This window comes from Grus americana, chromosome 1 (assembly GCF_028858705.1).
Source record: "Grus americana isolate bGruAme1 chromosome 1, bGruAme1.mat, whole genome shotgun sequence".
Lineage (NCBI taxonomy): Eukaryota > Metazoa > Chordata > Aves > Gruiformes > Gruidae > Grus > Grus americana.
Genome location: NC_072852.1, coordinates 79024184 through 79042852, shown reverse-complemented (window position 1 = coordinate 79042852; position 18669 = coordinate 79024184). Strand labels below are relative to the sequence as shown.

Sequence of the window (18669 nt, the reverse complement as noted above, 5' to 3'; positions counted from 1 at the left end):
ATTCGGCTCGCTCGCCTCGCAACAAGAAAGCATTTTTGCTGAACTGGCTCTCAGCAACGTGACAGCTTTCAGAGCCGGCTTGAGGAAGGGGCAGGGCAGGACGTTGCTTCTTTACGCAGCAGTAAGGCTGCGCGCAGGATTTTTGAGGCAGGAGTTGACCTGCAAGCGACCGACTTGTAAAATTCATTTTATTAATACAGGGTTTTACAGTGAAAGGGATACACACGAGACGCTTCTCTCCCATTCATTTATTCACATTATCCGTGGATTTTTGTACACTTCCTCAATGTATCAGAACTAATGAAAATATCATTACATGACAAGTTATGTGAAACTTAAGTATCCACTGAAAAATTCAGAGCAGTTTGAAATCTATTAACAAGTAACAAATCGTCACATTCAGCATTTTCATTGGATTTATACTAGCTCATGCCACTTTAAATTGTTTAATGTCAGTTAATTTCTGCACACAGGCACCAGCTACAAAATTTTAGCAAATGCAAATAAGTTAAGGCATCAGAAAGAAAGTCTTTAAGGATGTTTTAAATGTTAGAGTGCTGCAAAGGGAGCTGAAGGTCTTAATAGTAAAGTGTATCTCCTAATTGGTTTACGTTCTACAACATGTTCGTTTGAACTGTAAGTTTAATTTAAACTTTCACATCCATCAACCGAAAGGGATTATAGGAACACACTGTTGTGCTCCCAAAGAGATAATTTTAAGTACGTTAAAAAAACCCAACCCTGCATATAGCAATTTAGTATTTTAAAATCAAATTCAAAGCAACTGTAATAATCTCCTTTACAGATGATTGTGAGGATTAAAAGCTGAGATCTTGATTTTCTGTTTGGGGAATGGGGAGATGAGAGGGACAGGAAAGATTTCTAAGCAGCTGAAACTTCAAAATTAGAGTAGAAGGAAAGATGCACGATCCATAAGACACTCCAGCACCCATGTACAGCTGAAAGGGTGAAGGCATTAACTCGAACTGGGGAGGAAACTTGCATCTTTAACATCAGGTATCTGATGGACAGCTGTTAAATATATTTAAGTATCTACCAAGATAGAGGAATGCCTCACTGAGTTGGAATTCTGATCAAAATTCCTTTTTTGTATAGCGTGTGCCACTTTGTTCTGAAGGCTTTACCTTGTTGATTTCTATGCTCTCCATTAACTTTTGCTTTTGACTCATTTTAGGCCTTTATTTCTACGTAATGATCTCTGGCTTTTTACAGTATTTATGTATTTTAATATTTCTTAACTAGAAACTGAAGCATCATCAAAAATTTGTTTTTTGTAACGGTACTGGAGAAGGGTTGTGCTTTAGAACTGAACACCAAGTGATAAAGCGTATGACTTATTTTTCCTGCTTCACAGTTCAGATAATTGCAGGGTCACTATGAATGATGTTGATTAAAATCTCTACATTTGCAGTAAAAATCTTCCCTGTTCTTTTAGTGGCAACTTTCCCTGTGTAAAACGTTTAAAATTGTATGTTTATGCATATATTTGACATTCTAATTAAACATGGGATTCCAATTATATACATTCCCCTAGCTTTACTGATAAATACATATGTTGCTAAAGAATTAAGGTGTCTCATCTCAATTAGTCTTTCTCACAGCTAAGATATTACTTGCTGCCATGGATACTGTAGGTTTCATTTTTCCAACGCAATTTATTATTCTATTTATTTTCCCTTACACTCTGTGCTCACCCTCAGAGCAGTGAAAACATGACAGAGTTGCGCTGGCCGTTCCCTTGGTTTGCCACCTTTAGAACTGAGCCAAATATGCAGGTGCAAAACCCCAAGACTGCCTCGCTTCGGAAGCAAATCATTATGGATAGGTAGAAAGTTCAGTTTGTGTCTTACTTCTTTACGTTAGGTGGTCCACGTTTCAATGGATGAAGCAACAGTTACATGCCCACAAGCTTTCAGAAGTCAACCAACCCAAAGCCAAGTTCACCAATACGACCTGTACAGAGTTGCTGTTGCAGTGGGATGTGTAACAAACATCCAGTGCTCCAGACTATAAACTCTTCTGTGTGGAGAAGTGTTGAAGACATTACAGTCAAACAACAAATGCAAAATTAACTGAGCCCTTAGACATTAAACCTGAGCCTGTAATAAACTTTCAGGCAATGTTCTGCTTTTCAGTCATACACAATTAACATGCAAGCCTGCAGCTTTTGGACTCCAATTTAGGTATCAGCAAGACTTTAAAAAAACCAAAACCAAACCATTACTTTCCCTAAAATAATGACACTTACTTTTAATGTTTATGTACTGAGCCAGATGAAAAAAAAAAAGGCACCAATTTATATTTCAAATTGTATCTAAGCTTCCTTTGCACCTGAGTGTTAAAAATGCGATTCTTGTGACCTCAGCGTAGCTGAAATGTGAGCAAAGGCCTTTGGTTTTGAATGCTGGTCCAGAGGGCTGTAAGATCCTATAATGTTTTTCCTCCTTTTAGTTGAGGGGGGGGGGAAGGCCATAACCCGAATTGTGCAGTGTATAAGGACCCAAGGCAGTCATTTGTCCACCCTCTCAGAGAGCAGCGGGGAGCAGGTGAGATGTGCTGCATCTAATCAAATGGTGCTGCTACTTTTTTCCCCACCCACAGGATGCCACTGTTGTGGATTTCCAGGTCCCCTGTGAGAATTGCATCATGCTGCTTTATTTTTTTTAAAGAATGGGATTTTCTTCCTCTGTGCTGCACTAGACAGACACAGGTCAGGATGTTTCTTCCATCTCGCCAGGGCTGGTCACTGTGACAGATCAGAAAGCAGTTCAAGTTTAACATTAACATCTAGCTCTTGGATAGTTTCCAGAGCTGGAAGCAAAGCAGAAATCTATTGTTAGGGAAGAAGTTTCCAGCAAACAAGATTTGAAAGAGAAAAGGATTAAATAACCAAACATGGTCTGATAAAGTTGAGATGGAAACTGAGAACAAAATGATGTTCTGATCCACAAATTATTGCCATGTGGTTAATTTTCACACAGCTGAAAACCAAGGTATAGATTAACCCAGTGCTCCCTACTTTTGCAACAGAAAGCTTGACCTAACACTGCAAACCACTGCTTAAAGCAATGCAGTAAAGCAGTGTAGTTTTAGCACACGCGCAAAATTATTACTGGCACACACACACGCTTATGCATGTCATCTTGGTAATGGCCAGAGGCAATAGAAAGATCTATAAAAATCCTGAAATTTGCTTGTGAAAAGAGATATCTTCAGACAAGAACAACATTTACAACTCTGCCTCCGCTGGGTTTCAGCTTTAGCCCGAGGAACTAGGGAGGAATACCTCAGAGGGACCATAATGGAAGTGCAACCCTTTGCCTCAGACTTGTCAGAAGCCAGCAAATGCTGGCTGTGGTCCAAGATAAAACAGTCTTCCAGTTGTCTGCTTGTACTATTGCACATCATTAGCTTGTTGCTACAGTAAGAACAGAACTGACAGTTCTTCTCTAAGAAACACTACTGTCAACAAGACTACGCAAGCAAATTTTCTTTTAAATAGCTGGAGATGCAGTCTGAGTCCCAAAAGCACATGAGTCTGCAAGAGTTAAAACACAGTACAATATATAGTATCATTGTTGTTGGGGTACATTGTTGTCAGTGACAGTCTGAAAAATTAGTCTCACTGGAATATGACAGACCCATTAAAATTAAAAATCTGGAGTCTAGAAATAGTTTCAACAGTTAAACTTCAACATCCTTCCTTCTCAAAACAGGAGGTTGTTGCATTGCACAGCAGTCTGTGAGGAAGCTCTGGTACCGTATGTTTGTACTCTGGTTTCAGTCCACTCGGTCAAATTGACCGTTGCTAAAAAGAGAGGCTTTATCCAGAAGAGGTCCTGCATTTAGATATTGAAAAATGAGGGAGCACAGTCCAACATTTGTGTTCTATTAAAGCTTTTATTAGCTAGCTTAGCTTTTCCTCACAGAATTTTTCCAGAATTCCTATAATAGTTCTTAATTCAGTAATGGAAGAAAAGAGCAGCAGCAGTTTGGCAATAATTCTTCAAATCACTGACTGCAACTTATTTAAGCCTCCTTTTTCTCCAGTAAGATTTTGTGCAACTCATCTGCATCCTCACTTGTTTTCACCCTTATTAACATAGTAACAGGAACAGCTGGATTCTTCTCATCAATTGGTGGATTAGGAACACAAACTATAAGAACATTGTTTTTTCCGGTTCTCGTGCATGGCATCTTGGGTGGAATTAGAACATTCAACAGTATGTTTCCTGCATATGAGGAGGAAAAAAAAGACAATTAGCAATTTTTCAGCTTTTACTGCAACACAGATGTTAGTATACTTACTAAATAGGGATTTAAGGTTGTGTTTGGAAGGAAGGCAATTCACAAATGTCATATATACTTGTCTTATTCTTCCCTAAGCAGGTGTTCACGGCCACTGTTCTCACACATTCCTTTCCTCATTAGGAATGAGGAAATCTCTGAAAATACCGTGCCCCCCTTTTTTAAAGGGAGGAGTCTGAAGAGTATCAAATTATAGCAGGGACACACAGGAAAAAGGGAAGAGGACAAGAGGAAGCAGCAAATGAGGAATCAAGTCACAGTGCTTAGTTTATGCTTATGCAAGTTACTCATTCTGACCATCAAGCACAGTTCATAACCAGAAGCAAAAAGTTAGCTTTAACACACACACAGACATGTTAATTTAAAAGTGGACAAACTATAGTAGAATAAGTACTTTGTATCCTCAAATCACATCTGATGTGGTCTACCACCAGGTTACCAATAACAGCTCTATGTCAACTTGTTAAATTATGTAGTGAGTTTGACGGCTTCAGTATTAGTGGTCTATTAAAACGGTTGCAAACAAACTCAAATCTGCTTCCACGGAAGATGCACACATTTTGTAAACCTGGTAAATAGTTCAGAACACGGTAGTAGTATTTAGGGAAAAGTCAGTCTTCGCCTTCCTTTCCAGTTCAGTTTTTCAACACAGTGAGATTTTAGGAAAGGATTATAGCACTGTGTGAAGATAGCAAAAAGGAAAGTGTGCATCACTATGACTGCAGCAGCTTCTAGAAACCAGTGCTTGGAAACACCAAGCTGAAATGTCTTAGTGTATGAGCTGAATAAAAAGGAAATATTTCCTAGCACATCACCTCAGAGGAAGGTACAGGCAAATCAACATCATGAACATTAGCATCAGCTGAGTAAAAAATCAAGACTTGCATTAACCTGGAGAAATTAAGTTTTCATCTGCTCTAGTCAAGACATTCAAATCCCCAAGAAACACTGAAAGCACTGACACCTCTGCCATACATCTGCCTGCAGTTTTATTGCCAAGAACTGCCCTTTATCTGGCAAGCCTTGTCTTCACTTAAAGAAGTTAATGATTTAGAAGTGACTAACACAGGAGCCCCAATCTCACCAGGTACTTGAGAACTACCCTCTATGACTCTATACTGCATCTAGACTTGCTAGAGTGCATTACAAACTGAAAGCAAGGCGAGATTTACCAACAGCCTGGCAGCGCAGCATGGCTTTAGTCCTCAGGTCTTCTATAAGCATAATATTTATTCTATTTTATGGAAGCTGTCAAGTGCATGTGAACCTCACATGCAAGTTTGTTGAAATTAGGTACTGAAGTGTAGCAAAGTTTCTCAACAATGAGTATCAAAACCATTTGCGCAGTTTGAATGTGTAAACACTCTCAGCCAGAATATTACACCTTAAAAACTTCTTTAATATATCAAGTCCCCCTAACTTCTAAAAGCAAAGAAACAGTTGGGTTTTTTTCCTCCTCTTTACTGAGCTGTACGTGTTAACATTCATCTCAAAGGATATTCTGAGGAACTATCGCACTACAAGTTACTCTAATTCTATAGAGTCATCCTACAACTTGTGATCCAACTGAAGTCAGCTAAAAGACAGTTCAACAGTTGGACTTCAGCATGCATTTTAAAGGCAATGCATATAGCAAAGTCCTGCATGTGTGATCTATGTAATGCTCCCCTTCGCCCCCAAGTACAACGGCCATCTGCCCATGTGGCCAACTATTTACATATTCAGGATGAATTGCAGACAAATGACAGTTGGCCTGCATCTTAGCACAAAATTTACTCGTCTTCATTCATCACACACCTGATACACGTGTACTTCATTGGGGATCTTAAGCCATGTTTCAAAGCCACTCAACAAGTCAGGGATGGAGAAAAGCTATTAACAAAAAGCCTGGGGGAGGAATACCCAAACATACACCATAACCTTTTACTGCCTTGCGCTGCTCCTTGTGCACTATATTTGTAATAATCATTAGAGGCATCCAATTGATTGTTCAATACTTGATATTATTAAAAACATAGAAAGGTTTTTCATTAATTCTATCTGTTATGCTGTGTAACAAAAAAAATCTTAATGCTTAGCAGGGAATTTCACATCAAGACTTGCTACTAGAAGAAATTTACTTACCTAAATTGGTATCTGCTCGGACTAGGAGTTGAGTTTTTTCATTTCCTGCTGGTTTTAAGTGTAATGTTCCTACACCTTTTTCTTTAAATTCATTATCCTTTTTGTAGAACAGTTTGCACCTGTGCAAAAAAACCAAAACAACCCAAACTTGTTTGTGCAGATATGTAGACATTAAATACAACAATATCTCCCAAATGCACACGTTATGTACGTATACATCTGACTCACAGTAAGCCAACAGTTCAACAATAATCAGGAGTTAACATGCTGTGAGTAGCCTAAAGCGTTATTCTTCTTGACTTTGTTTCCTGTGCTAACAGACAGTACTTCAGTTCAGAAAGAGAAAGTTAATTATTTCTTTCAGTATTGGAATGACAAATGTATTACTTTCAGGGAAAAGTAAAATGCACAGCAACCTGTACTCAGGGTCTATAAGGAGTAGTAACTGTAAGCTACTGTTTAAAAAACACTAATTGCAAAAGCGTAAGAACTTGCTGTATCGTTCTGAAGTTATAATAGGACTTTTACATAAAATTTAAAAAGATTTTTTTAAGTGAAGCCCTAATAACCCTAAAGCTATTCTTCATAAATTAGCACATACCTCTCTCAGATAAAGCAAATGACTTTTTGTAGAAGGACAAGTTCTGTGCTAAGTATTAAGCAGACATGCAATTACTTGGACTACTGAACATGCTTTGAAAAACTGCTTCTAGTAGAGGTAGTCTCGTTTTGAACTTAAAAGTACAACTTGTTCACTCCTTCATACAACAATAAGCATTTTCCAACTGAAGAGTCTTATTTTAGGCTATGCAAATAGCTGAGCACCTGACTGATTTTTCAGCAGTACAGTATGTTATTTCTGTAGTACATGTCCTACAATTTAAACGTACAAAAAATGAAGAAGGCAAAAACATCATCTTCATTTGTAAAATACTGATCAGAAGTAGAACACAAACTAGCTGTAAGTGCTGTCTCCAGACACATATGAGTTTTCGTAAGATTTTAGTAACATTCTTGGTTGCAATTAACTTTTTTACAGGTGGAACTTCATATCCTATATAGCTTCCTAACAAGCTTTATTAACGAGGAAGTCAATAACATATACATCGCTAATTATGCACTATAATGGTGAAGAATAGCAATATGCAGGTATGAATTTTATTCTTGAAGTTATAATTGTATTCACTATTCCAAGTTAAAGTCACTTACTTCTTTGAGTAGAAAGCATCATCCTCTTTTATTTCATTAACTATGACTTTTGGTGGCTCTTCTTCCTCCTCTTCACCTCCTTTAAATAAAAAGTTTTAATACATTCCATATGTTAATGTTGTGAGCATATCATCTGGAAGGTGTTTTTGGTGTTGTATTAGAACTACCTTATGCACGCTAGATCTGTCATATACATGTGTAGCCTGTCAGTGATTGCCAAAATATGTTTAAATCAATGTGGGCTCTGAAGCAGCTTCAGGTACAGAAAAGTCGTCTTATTTTCTTTTCATTCAGCCACACCCCTCAAGCAACTTTATGCTCATCTTCAATTTAAATGGCTGAAAATACCCAACCCCCACCAATGAATCAAAACCAAAAAATACAAAGCTTAACAAGTCAAAATTAAGTCAGACTCTTCTGTTGGGGGAGGAAACAGTTGTAACATTTCAAAGAACAGTCTCCACAAATAGGTCCACATAAAGCATAATAAATACTTCCAACAGCCAAGTTTAATTTGGGGGAAAGGTAATCAGTTGCAGGAACAACAGCCAAGAGACAGCAGCATGATTATGCCTTTCCAGTCCCTCAACTGCTAGGATTTCTATCAGCCTACTGTACCCAGCTTGGCTAAATAGCAGAGTAAAACTGTCAGGAAGTACACAACTTTATTGGCCTTACAGTCTTGTAAGAAAGATGTATGAAATTGTTCCATATCTTATGCATTTTACTGAGGGATGTCTTGATAAACCTATTGAGAAAAGCAGCAGGATTGAAATGTCCTGCAGGCTCAATGATGAACATACCAGTTGATTTAACTTTTATCATTTTATCATTTGTATTCAGCTAAAGAATTATATTCTGTTACAGAAAGTATAAATCTGACACAAATACATAGGTTTTAGTAACCATATACTTCTAGTGTTACTTAAGCAGTATGCAAGACTGAGATATTTCCAGATTAATGGTAGAGTTTTGCAGCTTTTAAATTCAAGAACAATTATGATCTAGTTCAACTTGGTGTTATTTCATCTTTGCAGTATTCTTAAGTCACATACATTCACAGCTTACCATTCAAATAATTGTTTTAAATAGAACTTACCTTTGTCGTCGCTATTGCCACTTTCTGTCTGAGCTTCCAATACGTTGGTGGATACTGCAGTGACAGACTTAGCCTGGTTTGCATCTTTTCCAAATAAACCTGAATTCCCAGGAGAAAATGAGAAACTACTAAGTGTTCCTGAACCAAGGGAACCCAAAACAGAACTGTCAACGCTCTTGCCAAAATTAAATGAGACTGTTGATGTAGCTCCTAATGATGGGTCTTTTTTTTCCGATGCAGCTTCAGGTTTTTTGTCCGAGGTATCCTCCGTTTTGTTGTTGTTAAACAAAAAAGTTGATCCTTGCTGTAGCTTTGAATTCCCAAATGTAGAAAGAGACTGAGAGCCAGGTGTTTTGTTGCTTTCGTTTTCAGAGCCACTGTCGCTACTGCTTCCATGTTGCTGTTCAATATTTGCTAAGTACTTCTCATAGTCTCTGAAGATGGGTGTCAGGTCACACAGCGGGTTTGTGTTTACATGCTTAACTATCCAGTCACGCACAGAACAGTTTAAAGCAGCTAACTGTTTGTGGTAAACACTAGAGCTACAAACTTTACTCTGAGCGTAGCCAGATGAGGATGCTTGACTGCCACCATTAGCTTTTGGGCTTGCCGCCTTTTTCTCAGGAAATGCGGTAGTAGTCGGACCATTTGACATGGTGGATCCTATTTGAAGAAAAACATGGTTTAGAACACATTTATTGCAGAAAGTACAGTTCTCAAAAACTTAAACTGAATGTTCTCAATATTTCTTTATCAAATCACTCATTCTCACTCAGTTAGGTACTTGGTCTTTCATCACAACCCTGTGTACCAGATACTGTGGTACAAGTAAACAGACAATGCTGTGAAACAGACCTATGCTTGCCAAGTTTAGACAAGTTAGTTCAGGGGATAGACAAAGTAGATGGAGCACACAGTTTTATAAAAAAATCCAAAGAAATCCTAGAGAATAACATTAAAAGTTTTGCATTTCACCGAAACCCCCCAAATCTTAATTCAAGCTTTACCAAACTGCAAGAGTTACTAAAACAGAATATTCAGTTATCTCTTGCTACTTGTGCTTTAAAAACCTCTGAATACACTAGTGCATGATTTTGCATGTTTGAGTGGTTTCCATATAAAAAAACATAAGCAAATTTAGAAAACTCTCATTAAATATTTAAGTTTCTCTTAATTTAGTTAAGCTCACTGAAATCTAAGTTACTTGAAACTTCAAACTCTACCATTTCAATTCTGTGTCATGCAGACTCAAACACTGTGACAAGGTTAACATTTCTGCAACTTCAACACAAAAAGATAGAACTAATATTCTTCAGGGAGTACCAAAGCATGAGACTAGAGCTAGATTTGCCAAAATATTTCAAGTGTCTTAAAATGTAGGTATAAATGTAACAGATAAGATTCTAGTAAGACTGTTTGCAATGTAAGATGTACAGGGAAAAAAGGTTAAGATTTCAGCTATGCAGCATATATTTATCAAGAACTGCAAAAAATACAGAAATGAGACCTTACCCCCCCAAAAAAAAAATCACAGAAAGAAACTGCAGTCCTACTAAATGGACATTTTTCATTAGCTTTTTAATTTAAATTCAGAAAATTGGGACAATTATTCAACTGGAACATGTTATCAGCTGTTTTATACTATTTGGAGAATGTCTTATGCCAATGTCTTCCATTTGTGCCTATAAAGCTTTTACCTCCAGTATTATATCAAATACAGATTTAGTTTCCACCTCTTGAAACTGCATGCATTTGATAACTTGTCCCTCCAGCAGTCTAAAATCTTTTTAAGAAATTTTACGAAGAGGAATAAAGTCTTAAAACTAACTACAGGGTTGTTTTAATTTAGTTTTTCCACTTTTAAATTAACCCTACAGATTTTATGGCTGAATTTGTTGATAAGGATGTATGGTTATTTAAAACTTACCAAATGCTGATTGTGTTTCGGAGGTGGTCTTTAAACTGCTGAAAGAAGGAGTGCTAGAGACACTACTGCTTCCATTAGACAGCCCTTCTAAAGGCTTTATTCCTGCACCATTACCAAATCCGCTGAAGCCACCTCCTCCTTTTCCAGAAGGCAATATAAAGCCTTTAAACCCTTTAAAAGCTCCTCCACTTTCAGACTGGGGAGATGGGGGGGGGGAAGAAAAAAAAAAAAAAAAAGAGACAACCAGTTACATACATCTCCTCCACAAAAATCCTATGCCCACATAATATTCCATTTATTTTACCCTGCTTCAGCATGTCATTTCATGCATTATTCTAAGTCAGCTATGCAAACAAAGTTAATAACTTCCTTATGACACATATTGCTACTATTTTTAAACAACTCAGATGTTTGGTATGAAAATAAACTAGATCTAGGAAGTGGATACATAAAAGTTGTTCAGAGCAGCGGATGTGCTTGACTACCTATTTAGGCATTCATAGCATCTTGGTTTCTTTAATTACATAGCAGTATATAATTGCAGGCTTATTTTCAGCGATTTTTAGCATTTACAACTGCAATTAGAGTCCAACACTTCAAGCCACTCATCAAAACAGCACACTCTGTAGTCACCTATGTAAGGTTTAAGTGATTTAACAAAAATATTCCAATGTGACTGACGGGAGAAACAAAGATTGACTGTACTTCATAACATAATATGTACGCTTTCTGCAGCCTTTTCACTACCTAGTTCGGAACACTATCTTTACAACCATATTATTTTATGGTATAGTTTCTTACATGTTTTTAAAAGATACAGTGTGATAAACATGCAAATATGCACTGCCACTTTCTGGTACTACACATAATGTCTTTTGATGTGATGAGCACTTATTACCAGAAGTGGACTTTCAATGTCTCTGGAAAGCCATCAGAGAAAAAGGAATATTGCTTCTGAGTTTCATCTGCTTTTGCCACTGAAGAAATAGCAAAATTTACCAATTTTAGGTTCTATTCCAGTATCTGGCCTTGTGGGTATGGGCTCTTTTTGTGTCCCTTGTGCTTTACCTTTTCCAGTGCAGTCCTGTTTCTCATTTCTAGGTAGGTATTTTTATTCTGTCTCTCTTCGATCAGTCCTACCTACCTCTCTCTGGACATTCAAGTTAAACTGCAGTCTTTTTCTTTACAGCATTCTGGTTGCTCATTTAGGCCATCCATAAGTTTCAACTTTATCTTTTTGTAAGTATTTCACAGGCTTCTTACGCAGCCTCAGCTGTCCCGCCATCGCTTTTGGTTTTTAGACTTTGCCCAGCCTATCCTAGCTCTTCTTCCAGCTTTGATCTCTAACAGCTGACTCCCAGCCTCCTGACTAGTTCTCCTACAATCACCTGGTCCCCATTTTTCCTATTCCACTTGCCCCTGAATTCCTTCTCTTCAAGTTGTGGTTTATTTCTTGCATCACCTCTTTCCGGTACAATCTTTTAATTGCATCCTCTATCACATTTGTGGTTAAAACTCCTATAGGCCAAAGTGGGATAGGACTGCTTCCTTATTTACATTGCTTGGACAGCAGAAGGAAAATCAAAAGCACAGGAGAAAACTATCTAGCCCCTAATTGTGCCTAGTCTTATTCAATCCAAAAGCAATTTGAGTGACAGGCAAAGTTTCTGTCCTATTTCTAACATGGTGCATGCACACCCTGTTGAAGATTGTTTCATAGAAAGGTATATATAACAAGGCATCTGTCAGGGACTTTTTGAAAGGACCACAATTTGGTTGGACTTGAGTTAATGCTTTCACAGGGATAAACCTGTAACAAAGGCCAACTTCCTTTCAATTTTCAATTTGTTATTGCAAAGAGTAGGTGGCACTAAAGCTCTTCATGGGGCGGGGGGGCGGAAAGTAGCAGCATTCTTAACAAAAGACATGTTTTTCCTTCTCAGAACAGCTTAGAGTTTTGGCTTTTACTTATTTAGCCTCTGAAACATCCTCCAGCCCTCCAGTATAGATTACTAGTAACTTTTGATTTCCAGGCTTCCATCTCTGCAAAAAATGAAACTGGAGCAGTTCAGATGCTATTCTCCCCATCTGTAGATGACATTGTGTCTGAAACACTCTGCATTTATACTTCAAAAATATAGACCTCTCTTCACCCAGTCAATACTACTATTACCCATTTTTTGTTCTAGCCTTATTCTTGCTATGGAACAGTAAGCGAAAATTTATTTGCATGCACAAGCTGACTAGTTGCATATACCTTCTAAATGGTAGCTTTATACAGTATTATTACAAGCCCAAATAACTAAAAACCTGAGCATGGATGTCGTATTTTGCAACTAAGTTAAACTATGTTAATGCTCAGTGATAACATTACCTCCGATCCAACATTTCGGCGCTTTGCTTTTTTAATAGCTCTGTTCTTCAGGACTTCTTCACTAGCTACTGAGAATGTTCCCACCTTTAAGAGAAAGTTATGGAATCATTAGTGAAGTTCTGGGAATGCATAAAATCATCATAGTCTGAACAGATAGCTGAGATCAGTTTTTGAACACAACTGTAACACTGCTCCCTAACAAATAAGGGAAGAAGAAGAAAAAAAACCCCACACCCAGAAAATATAGTACTGTGATTAGCTTGCCAGCTTCTTGGATGTTAGTTGATATTTTCAAAACTCTGTCCTTCTTGTTCTGCATTACATTTCCCTTCGTGCAATCTCAATTTTATTCTGACAAATAATTCAAGACTTTTAAATTTTTTTTAATTTTTTTTTTTTTAAACAAAGCTGTAAGATATCTTTGCTGAAGGTAATCTGTCAGCATTGCACTGTTAGAAAGAATCTGCAGTTTGGAGAAGGTATATTGAGATGTATGCTGTAAGTCAATTTCCTGCAGTCTGCTGTAGTTCAAGTATTAGCAAAGGCAGCTAATGACTAATTACTCCCCTGTAATAAATGAGGAAATTGAAGTTTTCTTCTATTCAAATTTCTGGAAGAGTACTGTCAGTTTTCTTTCTCACATCTTACAGGCCTAAACATTTAATACTTTTAGTAGCACAGAAGCTAGCAGTTTGTTTAGACATAACACGAGCCAGAAGTATGAGACACTAAACATGAAAATCTCTTTTTACAATCAGATGAAACATATCATTTGACTGTTTGCTTAATTCCTCTGGCTGTGTAGAGACATTCAGCTAAGCACTCCAAATTAATGTATTTCTGAAATTAACTATTACTGGCCTTTAAAAAAATAAGAATCATGAGATGTGAAGAAAATTTATCTTAAGGAATCAAAAGCGCTTTTCTTGTGAACTCAGTAAATACCCATCACACATTTGAAGAGTTCAAAAGCATTATGCATTTTAACAAGCCTGGAGTTTCCTTTAGAAATGTAAAGTTCCTTTCTCCTGAGCTGCTGATGTCATTTTAACTGTTAAAAGCTGGTGTGCCCTACGGTCAGCATATATTGGGAGATTTAAAAAAAAAAAAAACAACCACACCCAAAAAACCCCCTTATATAAAATTATCTTTAATTGCTATAGTTTTAACCAATTTCACTGTAGATTTCACGCACAATATAAATAGCACGTGTAAATAACCACCCTACTACCTGTACCCTGGGGTGAGGTCTAATGTGTATCTTACCTCCTCAGCTTCATCCTCTTGATCCCAGTTTCTGTCAGTCAGTTCCTTCTCTGCAATTCTCTTTGCCATTTTTCTGTACCTGGGGGGCGGGGGGGGGAAGCATAGAATCAATTGCACAGAAATTAAATCTAAGCAACCGTGATCTTCAATTTGTATTACTTAGAACAAATAATGGGAATCAGAGTTAATACAGAAGTAGGTCGAAACTGGAATGACAGTTGAAAACAAAGTGTTTCTAACAATTGTTGTGGCAACAACAATCAACAGCACATGAGATTAAAGTTGTGGTGATAAGCCACATTTGATCTTAAATTTAAGCAACAATAGAAACATGCAGTTTAGTTATGGGATAAGTTTTCTTTAGCAGCAATGCTGGCTAAAGAAATCCCTTTCAGTCCCATAACCCACATACCTCGTCACCACTTACTCTAAAGGGCTGCAAAAAAACCAAAAATATGGAGAAAAGATCTGGTTAAACATTCCATATTGCACTCCATCTTGCCTCAGAATACCCACGTAAGCAGCAAGAGAAAAGTAAGTTGCTTTATAGCACCTAAAATAAATACCAGTGAGGACCTACTGAATCAATTGGACAGAAAGCTTGGGTACGAATGAAGACCATGCTCTCCTACAAAAAACCCCAGGATCAGTAGAATATTACTAATTAGAAATTTAAAAAATTCTGTTTGTGTGAGCCGACGCAGCAACAACCACAAAGCCATGGATGAAATGCAAAGAGTAAGTTTATTTTTGTTACCTCACAAACCGGGGGATCTCCGGAGCAGCACCCGGGCAGAGGCGCCCAAGTGGGAATGCAGGCACCGCAGAGCTCAGTCCTTGCTAGAGAGTCACCGCACCTGCTGCTTTTGCCTGTGTATCAGGGATTCACACAGGCATAGTTTACTACTGTGCTTTGATTCTTCCCACAGAAGGGCAGGAATCTCAAGCATGTTCGATAGGGTGCCTCTGAGTCTATCACAGGCCTATGTTATCTAAACACAGATGTTCTCCTTGTCCAACACCAAGGCTAAACAATGATTAGTATGATACACGTTTTTCTACACCCCACCTACAAGTCACTTGAGCGTGTTTACAATCCTCCTTGCCAATCTTCCACTATTTTCCCCACACTATTACAAATAAATCAGATTATTTTTCCTCCAAAGGACGCATAAAACGTATCATGGATTTTAGAGCAATCACTATAAGCATCCAATCATCATTCTGCTAGTTATCTCTGCAATGTAAAGGAAAATGAACTTTGGAGAAGGAAGGTCTGTAGTATTTCTGAGTTCCATTTTACTAAAGTACAACTTATCAGCTGTGTACAAAACCAAAGATTGAATCCAGCTATCATATTTTGTATCTGAAAGACTTGACAAGCAATCACATCACTCAAATTTTATACGAAAAAAGGGGTTTTTTAACTAAGATTATATCATCTAACACTAAATATGAAAACTTTTCAAAGAAAAGATGTAGTCTTGTAGCAATTTAAGTCTCAATCAAGCACAAAAAATAAACTCTAAAAAAACCTTTTAAGTTTGTGATTAAGACCTGGCCAGATATAAAAAAAAAATAAATTCCACAAATAGTTGAATTTCAGAGCCAGACACGATACAGGATTATAGAACATCTTGTTTAGCCAATGAAATATTTTTAAACAGAACAGTAAATCCAGCTGCACAGCAGTCCTACAGAGATCACGCCAAAACCATGAATTTTGGTCGGACACACTTCACAAATAAGGTCAAGTTATTAGGATCTTTTGGAAGTACAGTGACAAAAGAGTGTTTTGTGTAAACTTTAAGTCACCCTAATCCACACCATCGAGAAAGTAAATGTCCTACCATGCCCTGCTTGATTCTCTGCAGATTGGGGAACCATTTAAATCTAACCCACTGAGGAAAAAAAACCCCAAACTTATTTTAAAGTCATATTGGCTCCCCAGTCCAGTTTCCCGTAAGGGTATACAAACACTTGCAACCAGAGAAACACAAGATTGCATCTCTTTGGTAGCAGCCAGAGCTCAAAGGCTAGTAAAACCTAGAATTACACCATCGGATTCCACCGAAGATCAAATTACCACTCTTAACGCAGCCACTGAAGCATGACAAGCACATTAACTAGAAAGCCTGTTCTCCACTAATAGAAGAGGGGTAAACCTGTTGGCCTTGGCTCCAGGTTCTTTCCGCCTACCTGCGTTTACGTGATTTCTCTACATCAATACTGAAAACAGGAGGAGACAACAGAATCTAACATAGATGAAGACAGGAGCAAGAGAATTCTAGACATGTTTTCTAACCTGTGAAACAAGAAGCAACACAAAAAACCACCTCTATCTGGTATCAACAACCTTCAAGAAGTTTTAGTAGCAAGTGTTCTGAACAGGTTGAGATGAGAGTATTTTGAGAAACAGCTCTTTTTATTGACCCCCCCCCCCAATATAGGTGTTTTGTTGAGCTACTGAAATCCACCTAGTAACTACAGCTGTCCTATTTAATGCAGCAGTTTGAGAACAAGACTTAATTTAACATTTGCCTTCCGCAAGATCACCTATCTACCATAAGGCGACAAAAGTTCCACTGTCGGAGCGCCCATCCCAAAACGAGGCGGCGATCACCACACTTGCAAGACTGAAGAGGTGCGGTGGGGCCACACACACACCACCACCCCCCCCAGCGCTGCAGGTACTTTGCAGTCCCGGGCTGCGTTACCGGGAAGAAAACGCCTGCAGTTATTTCATTTCGGGGTGCGCGGAGGCGGCGGAAGCCAGGCTGCCGCCGGGCCGCTGACCCGCGTTTCTCCTTTCCTGAGGAGATCTTGTTTCGGTTTAACACACCGAGTCCCGCTTGCTTCCTTTCCAAAGGCCTCGCCGCAGTCCCCTGCAACAGCTGAAGTTCCTGGCTCCCTCCGACCCCACAGACATTACAGTGTAGCTCCGCGTTTTTGAAACGACTGGATGTATTTCTGCACCACCACACCCCCACCTGCCCCAGTGCGACTCGCTAAAACGCCATCGCCCCCCAGCACCGCGAACCAGGCCCTACGGGGCCGGGAGGCTCCAAGGGTGAGCTTCCGCCCTACTCGGCATCCCTCTGGCTTCCAGGCCTCCTGCTTGAGGCCCGCGGGTGACGTTTGCGGCCAGACCATCCCTTCTCCTCACCCCCGCCTGAAACCCAGACGCTTTCTTCAGGGAAGGCGATGCCAGCCATCGGCCCGCGCCCGGGCGGGAAGGCCCACGGAGAGACGCCCGCCAGCGGTGGAACGTACACCCGGCCAGACGCTCCGGGGACGGGCACCGATTCGCCGGGAACGGGGACGATCTCCTTCCGTGGACGCCAGCACGTCCCCCCGCCCTAGCCACCCCACCTGGGCCGACTGCCGGCCTCAGCTCTCCCTCACGGTGTGTCCCGTCGTCCTTTCCCCCCTCCCCCCCCCCCCCGCGCACGTAAAAGGCACCAGGGCGGGCGATCCCGGTAACGGCGGCGGGGGATCGGAGAGGGGAGGAGGAGAGAGAACAGAATAGGCACTTACCCTCACGGGGAATGCACTCGCGGGCGCGGGGCAACGGGGCCAGGCGGACGGCGCTCTCCCACGGTGCTGAGCTGCGGGGCCGAAGCTGAGGCTGCGGCGGACAGGAGGCGGAGTCTGGTCGCAAGCTGCCCGGGCCCGGAACCCGCTCACCATCCCCCGGCCGGGCCCTCCGCCCCCTCTGCCTCCGCAGCTGGCCGACGTCGTTTAACCCGCCGTCAGGCCACCGCCATTTTGTCCCTCCTGCGAGACGGGGACAAAATTGTTTTAAAAAAGAGAGGCACCGTCCGCCGCCGTCCCCGCGGCCGCCTGCACCGCGCATGCGCCCCCCTCCTCCCGCGGCCGAACGCTGCGGGGGAAAAAGAGAGGGGCGGAGCCGGCGGCGGCCCCGCTGCCGGTCGCTGAGGCGCGGATCACGTGGCCGCCGCAGCCCAATGGGCGAGCTCGTTTTGCCAACGGCCGGCTAGGCCGCGCATGCTCCCTGCGGAAGGTATGGGTCTCGCGCCGGCTGTTCGAATTTTCGTCACGTGGCCGGCGCCTTCATTCCCCTGTGTCCCCCTTCCGGCGCCGGCCCGTGTGAGGCGGCGGGGGGGCGGGTGGTGTTACCGTGGGGGCGGCCGCGGTGTTTCACGCCCCAAAAATTTAGGGCACGTACAGTGGTGGAGGGGTGTCCAAGCCACGCGTGGCCGGGTGGGGGGGCGCGCTCTGTACCCGCCTCCTTCACCTGGCCGGGCGCAGCTGCCGCTGACTCACGGGGCAAGGCCGCCTTAGGCCTAGCTGACGGCGGGAGAAGCGGTTGTGTGCCTG

The 18669-nt window shown here is 40.6% G+C and overlaps 1 protein-coding gene across 2 annotated transcripts; it reads right to left on the bottom strand.

Moving 5' to 3' along the window:
* Nucleotides 1-233: 233 nt before the first annotated feature.
* On the bottom strand, nt 234-18281 carry NUP50 (nucleoporin 50). 2 transcript variants are annotated; one of them, XM_054828100.1, is made up of 8 exons: nt 17866-18281; nt 14329-14407; nt 13063-13146; nt 10689-10884; nt 8762-9424; nt 7663-7741; nt 6454-6572; nt 234-4253 (listed from the first exon to the last, which is right to left on the bottom strand). In XM_054828100.1, the coding sequence occupies exons 2-8, from the start codon at nt 14395-14397 to the stop codon at nt 4051-4053; spliced, it is 1413 nt and encodes a 470-aa protein (XP_054684075.1). In that variant the 5' UTR covers nt 14398-14407; nt 17866-18281; the 3' UTR covers nt 234-4050. The 2 variants fall into 2 exon arrangements, with proteins under 2 accessions (XP_054684075.1, XP_054683990.1); XM_054828015.1 differs by lacking the exon at nt 17866-18281 and adding an exon at nt 15086-17677.
* Between the last annotated feature and the right edge of the window lie 388 nt (nt 18282-18669).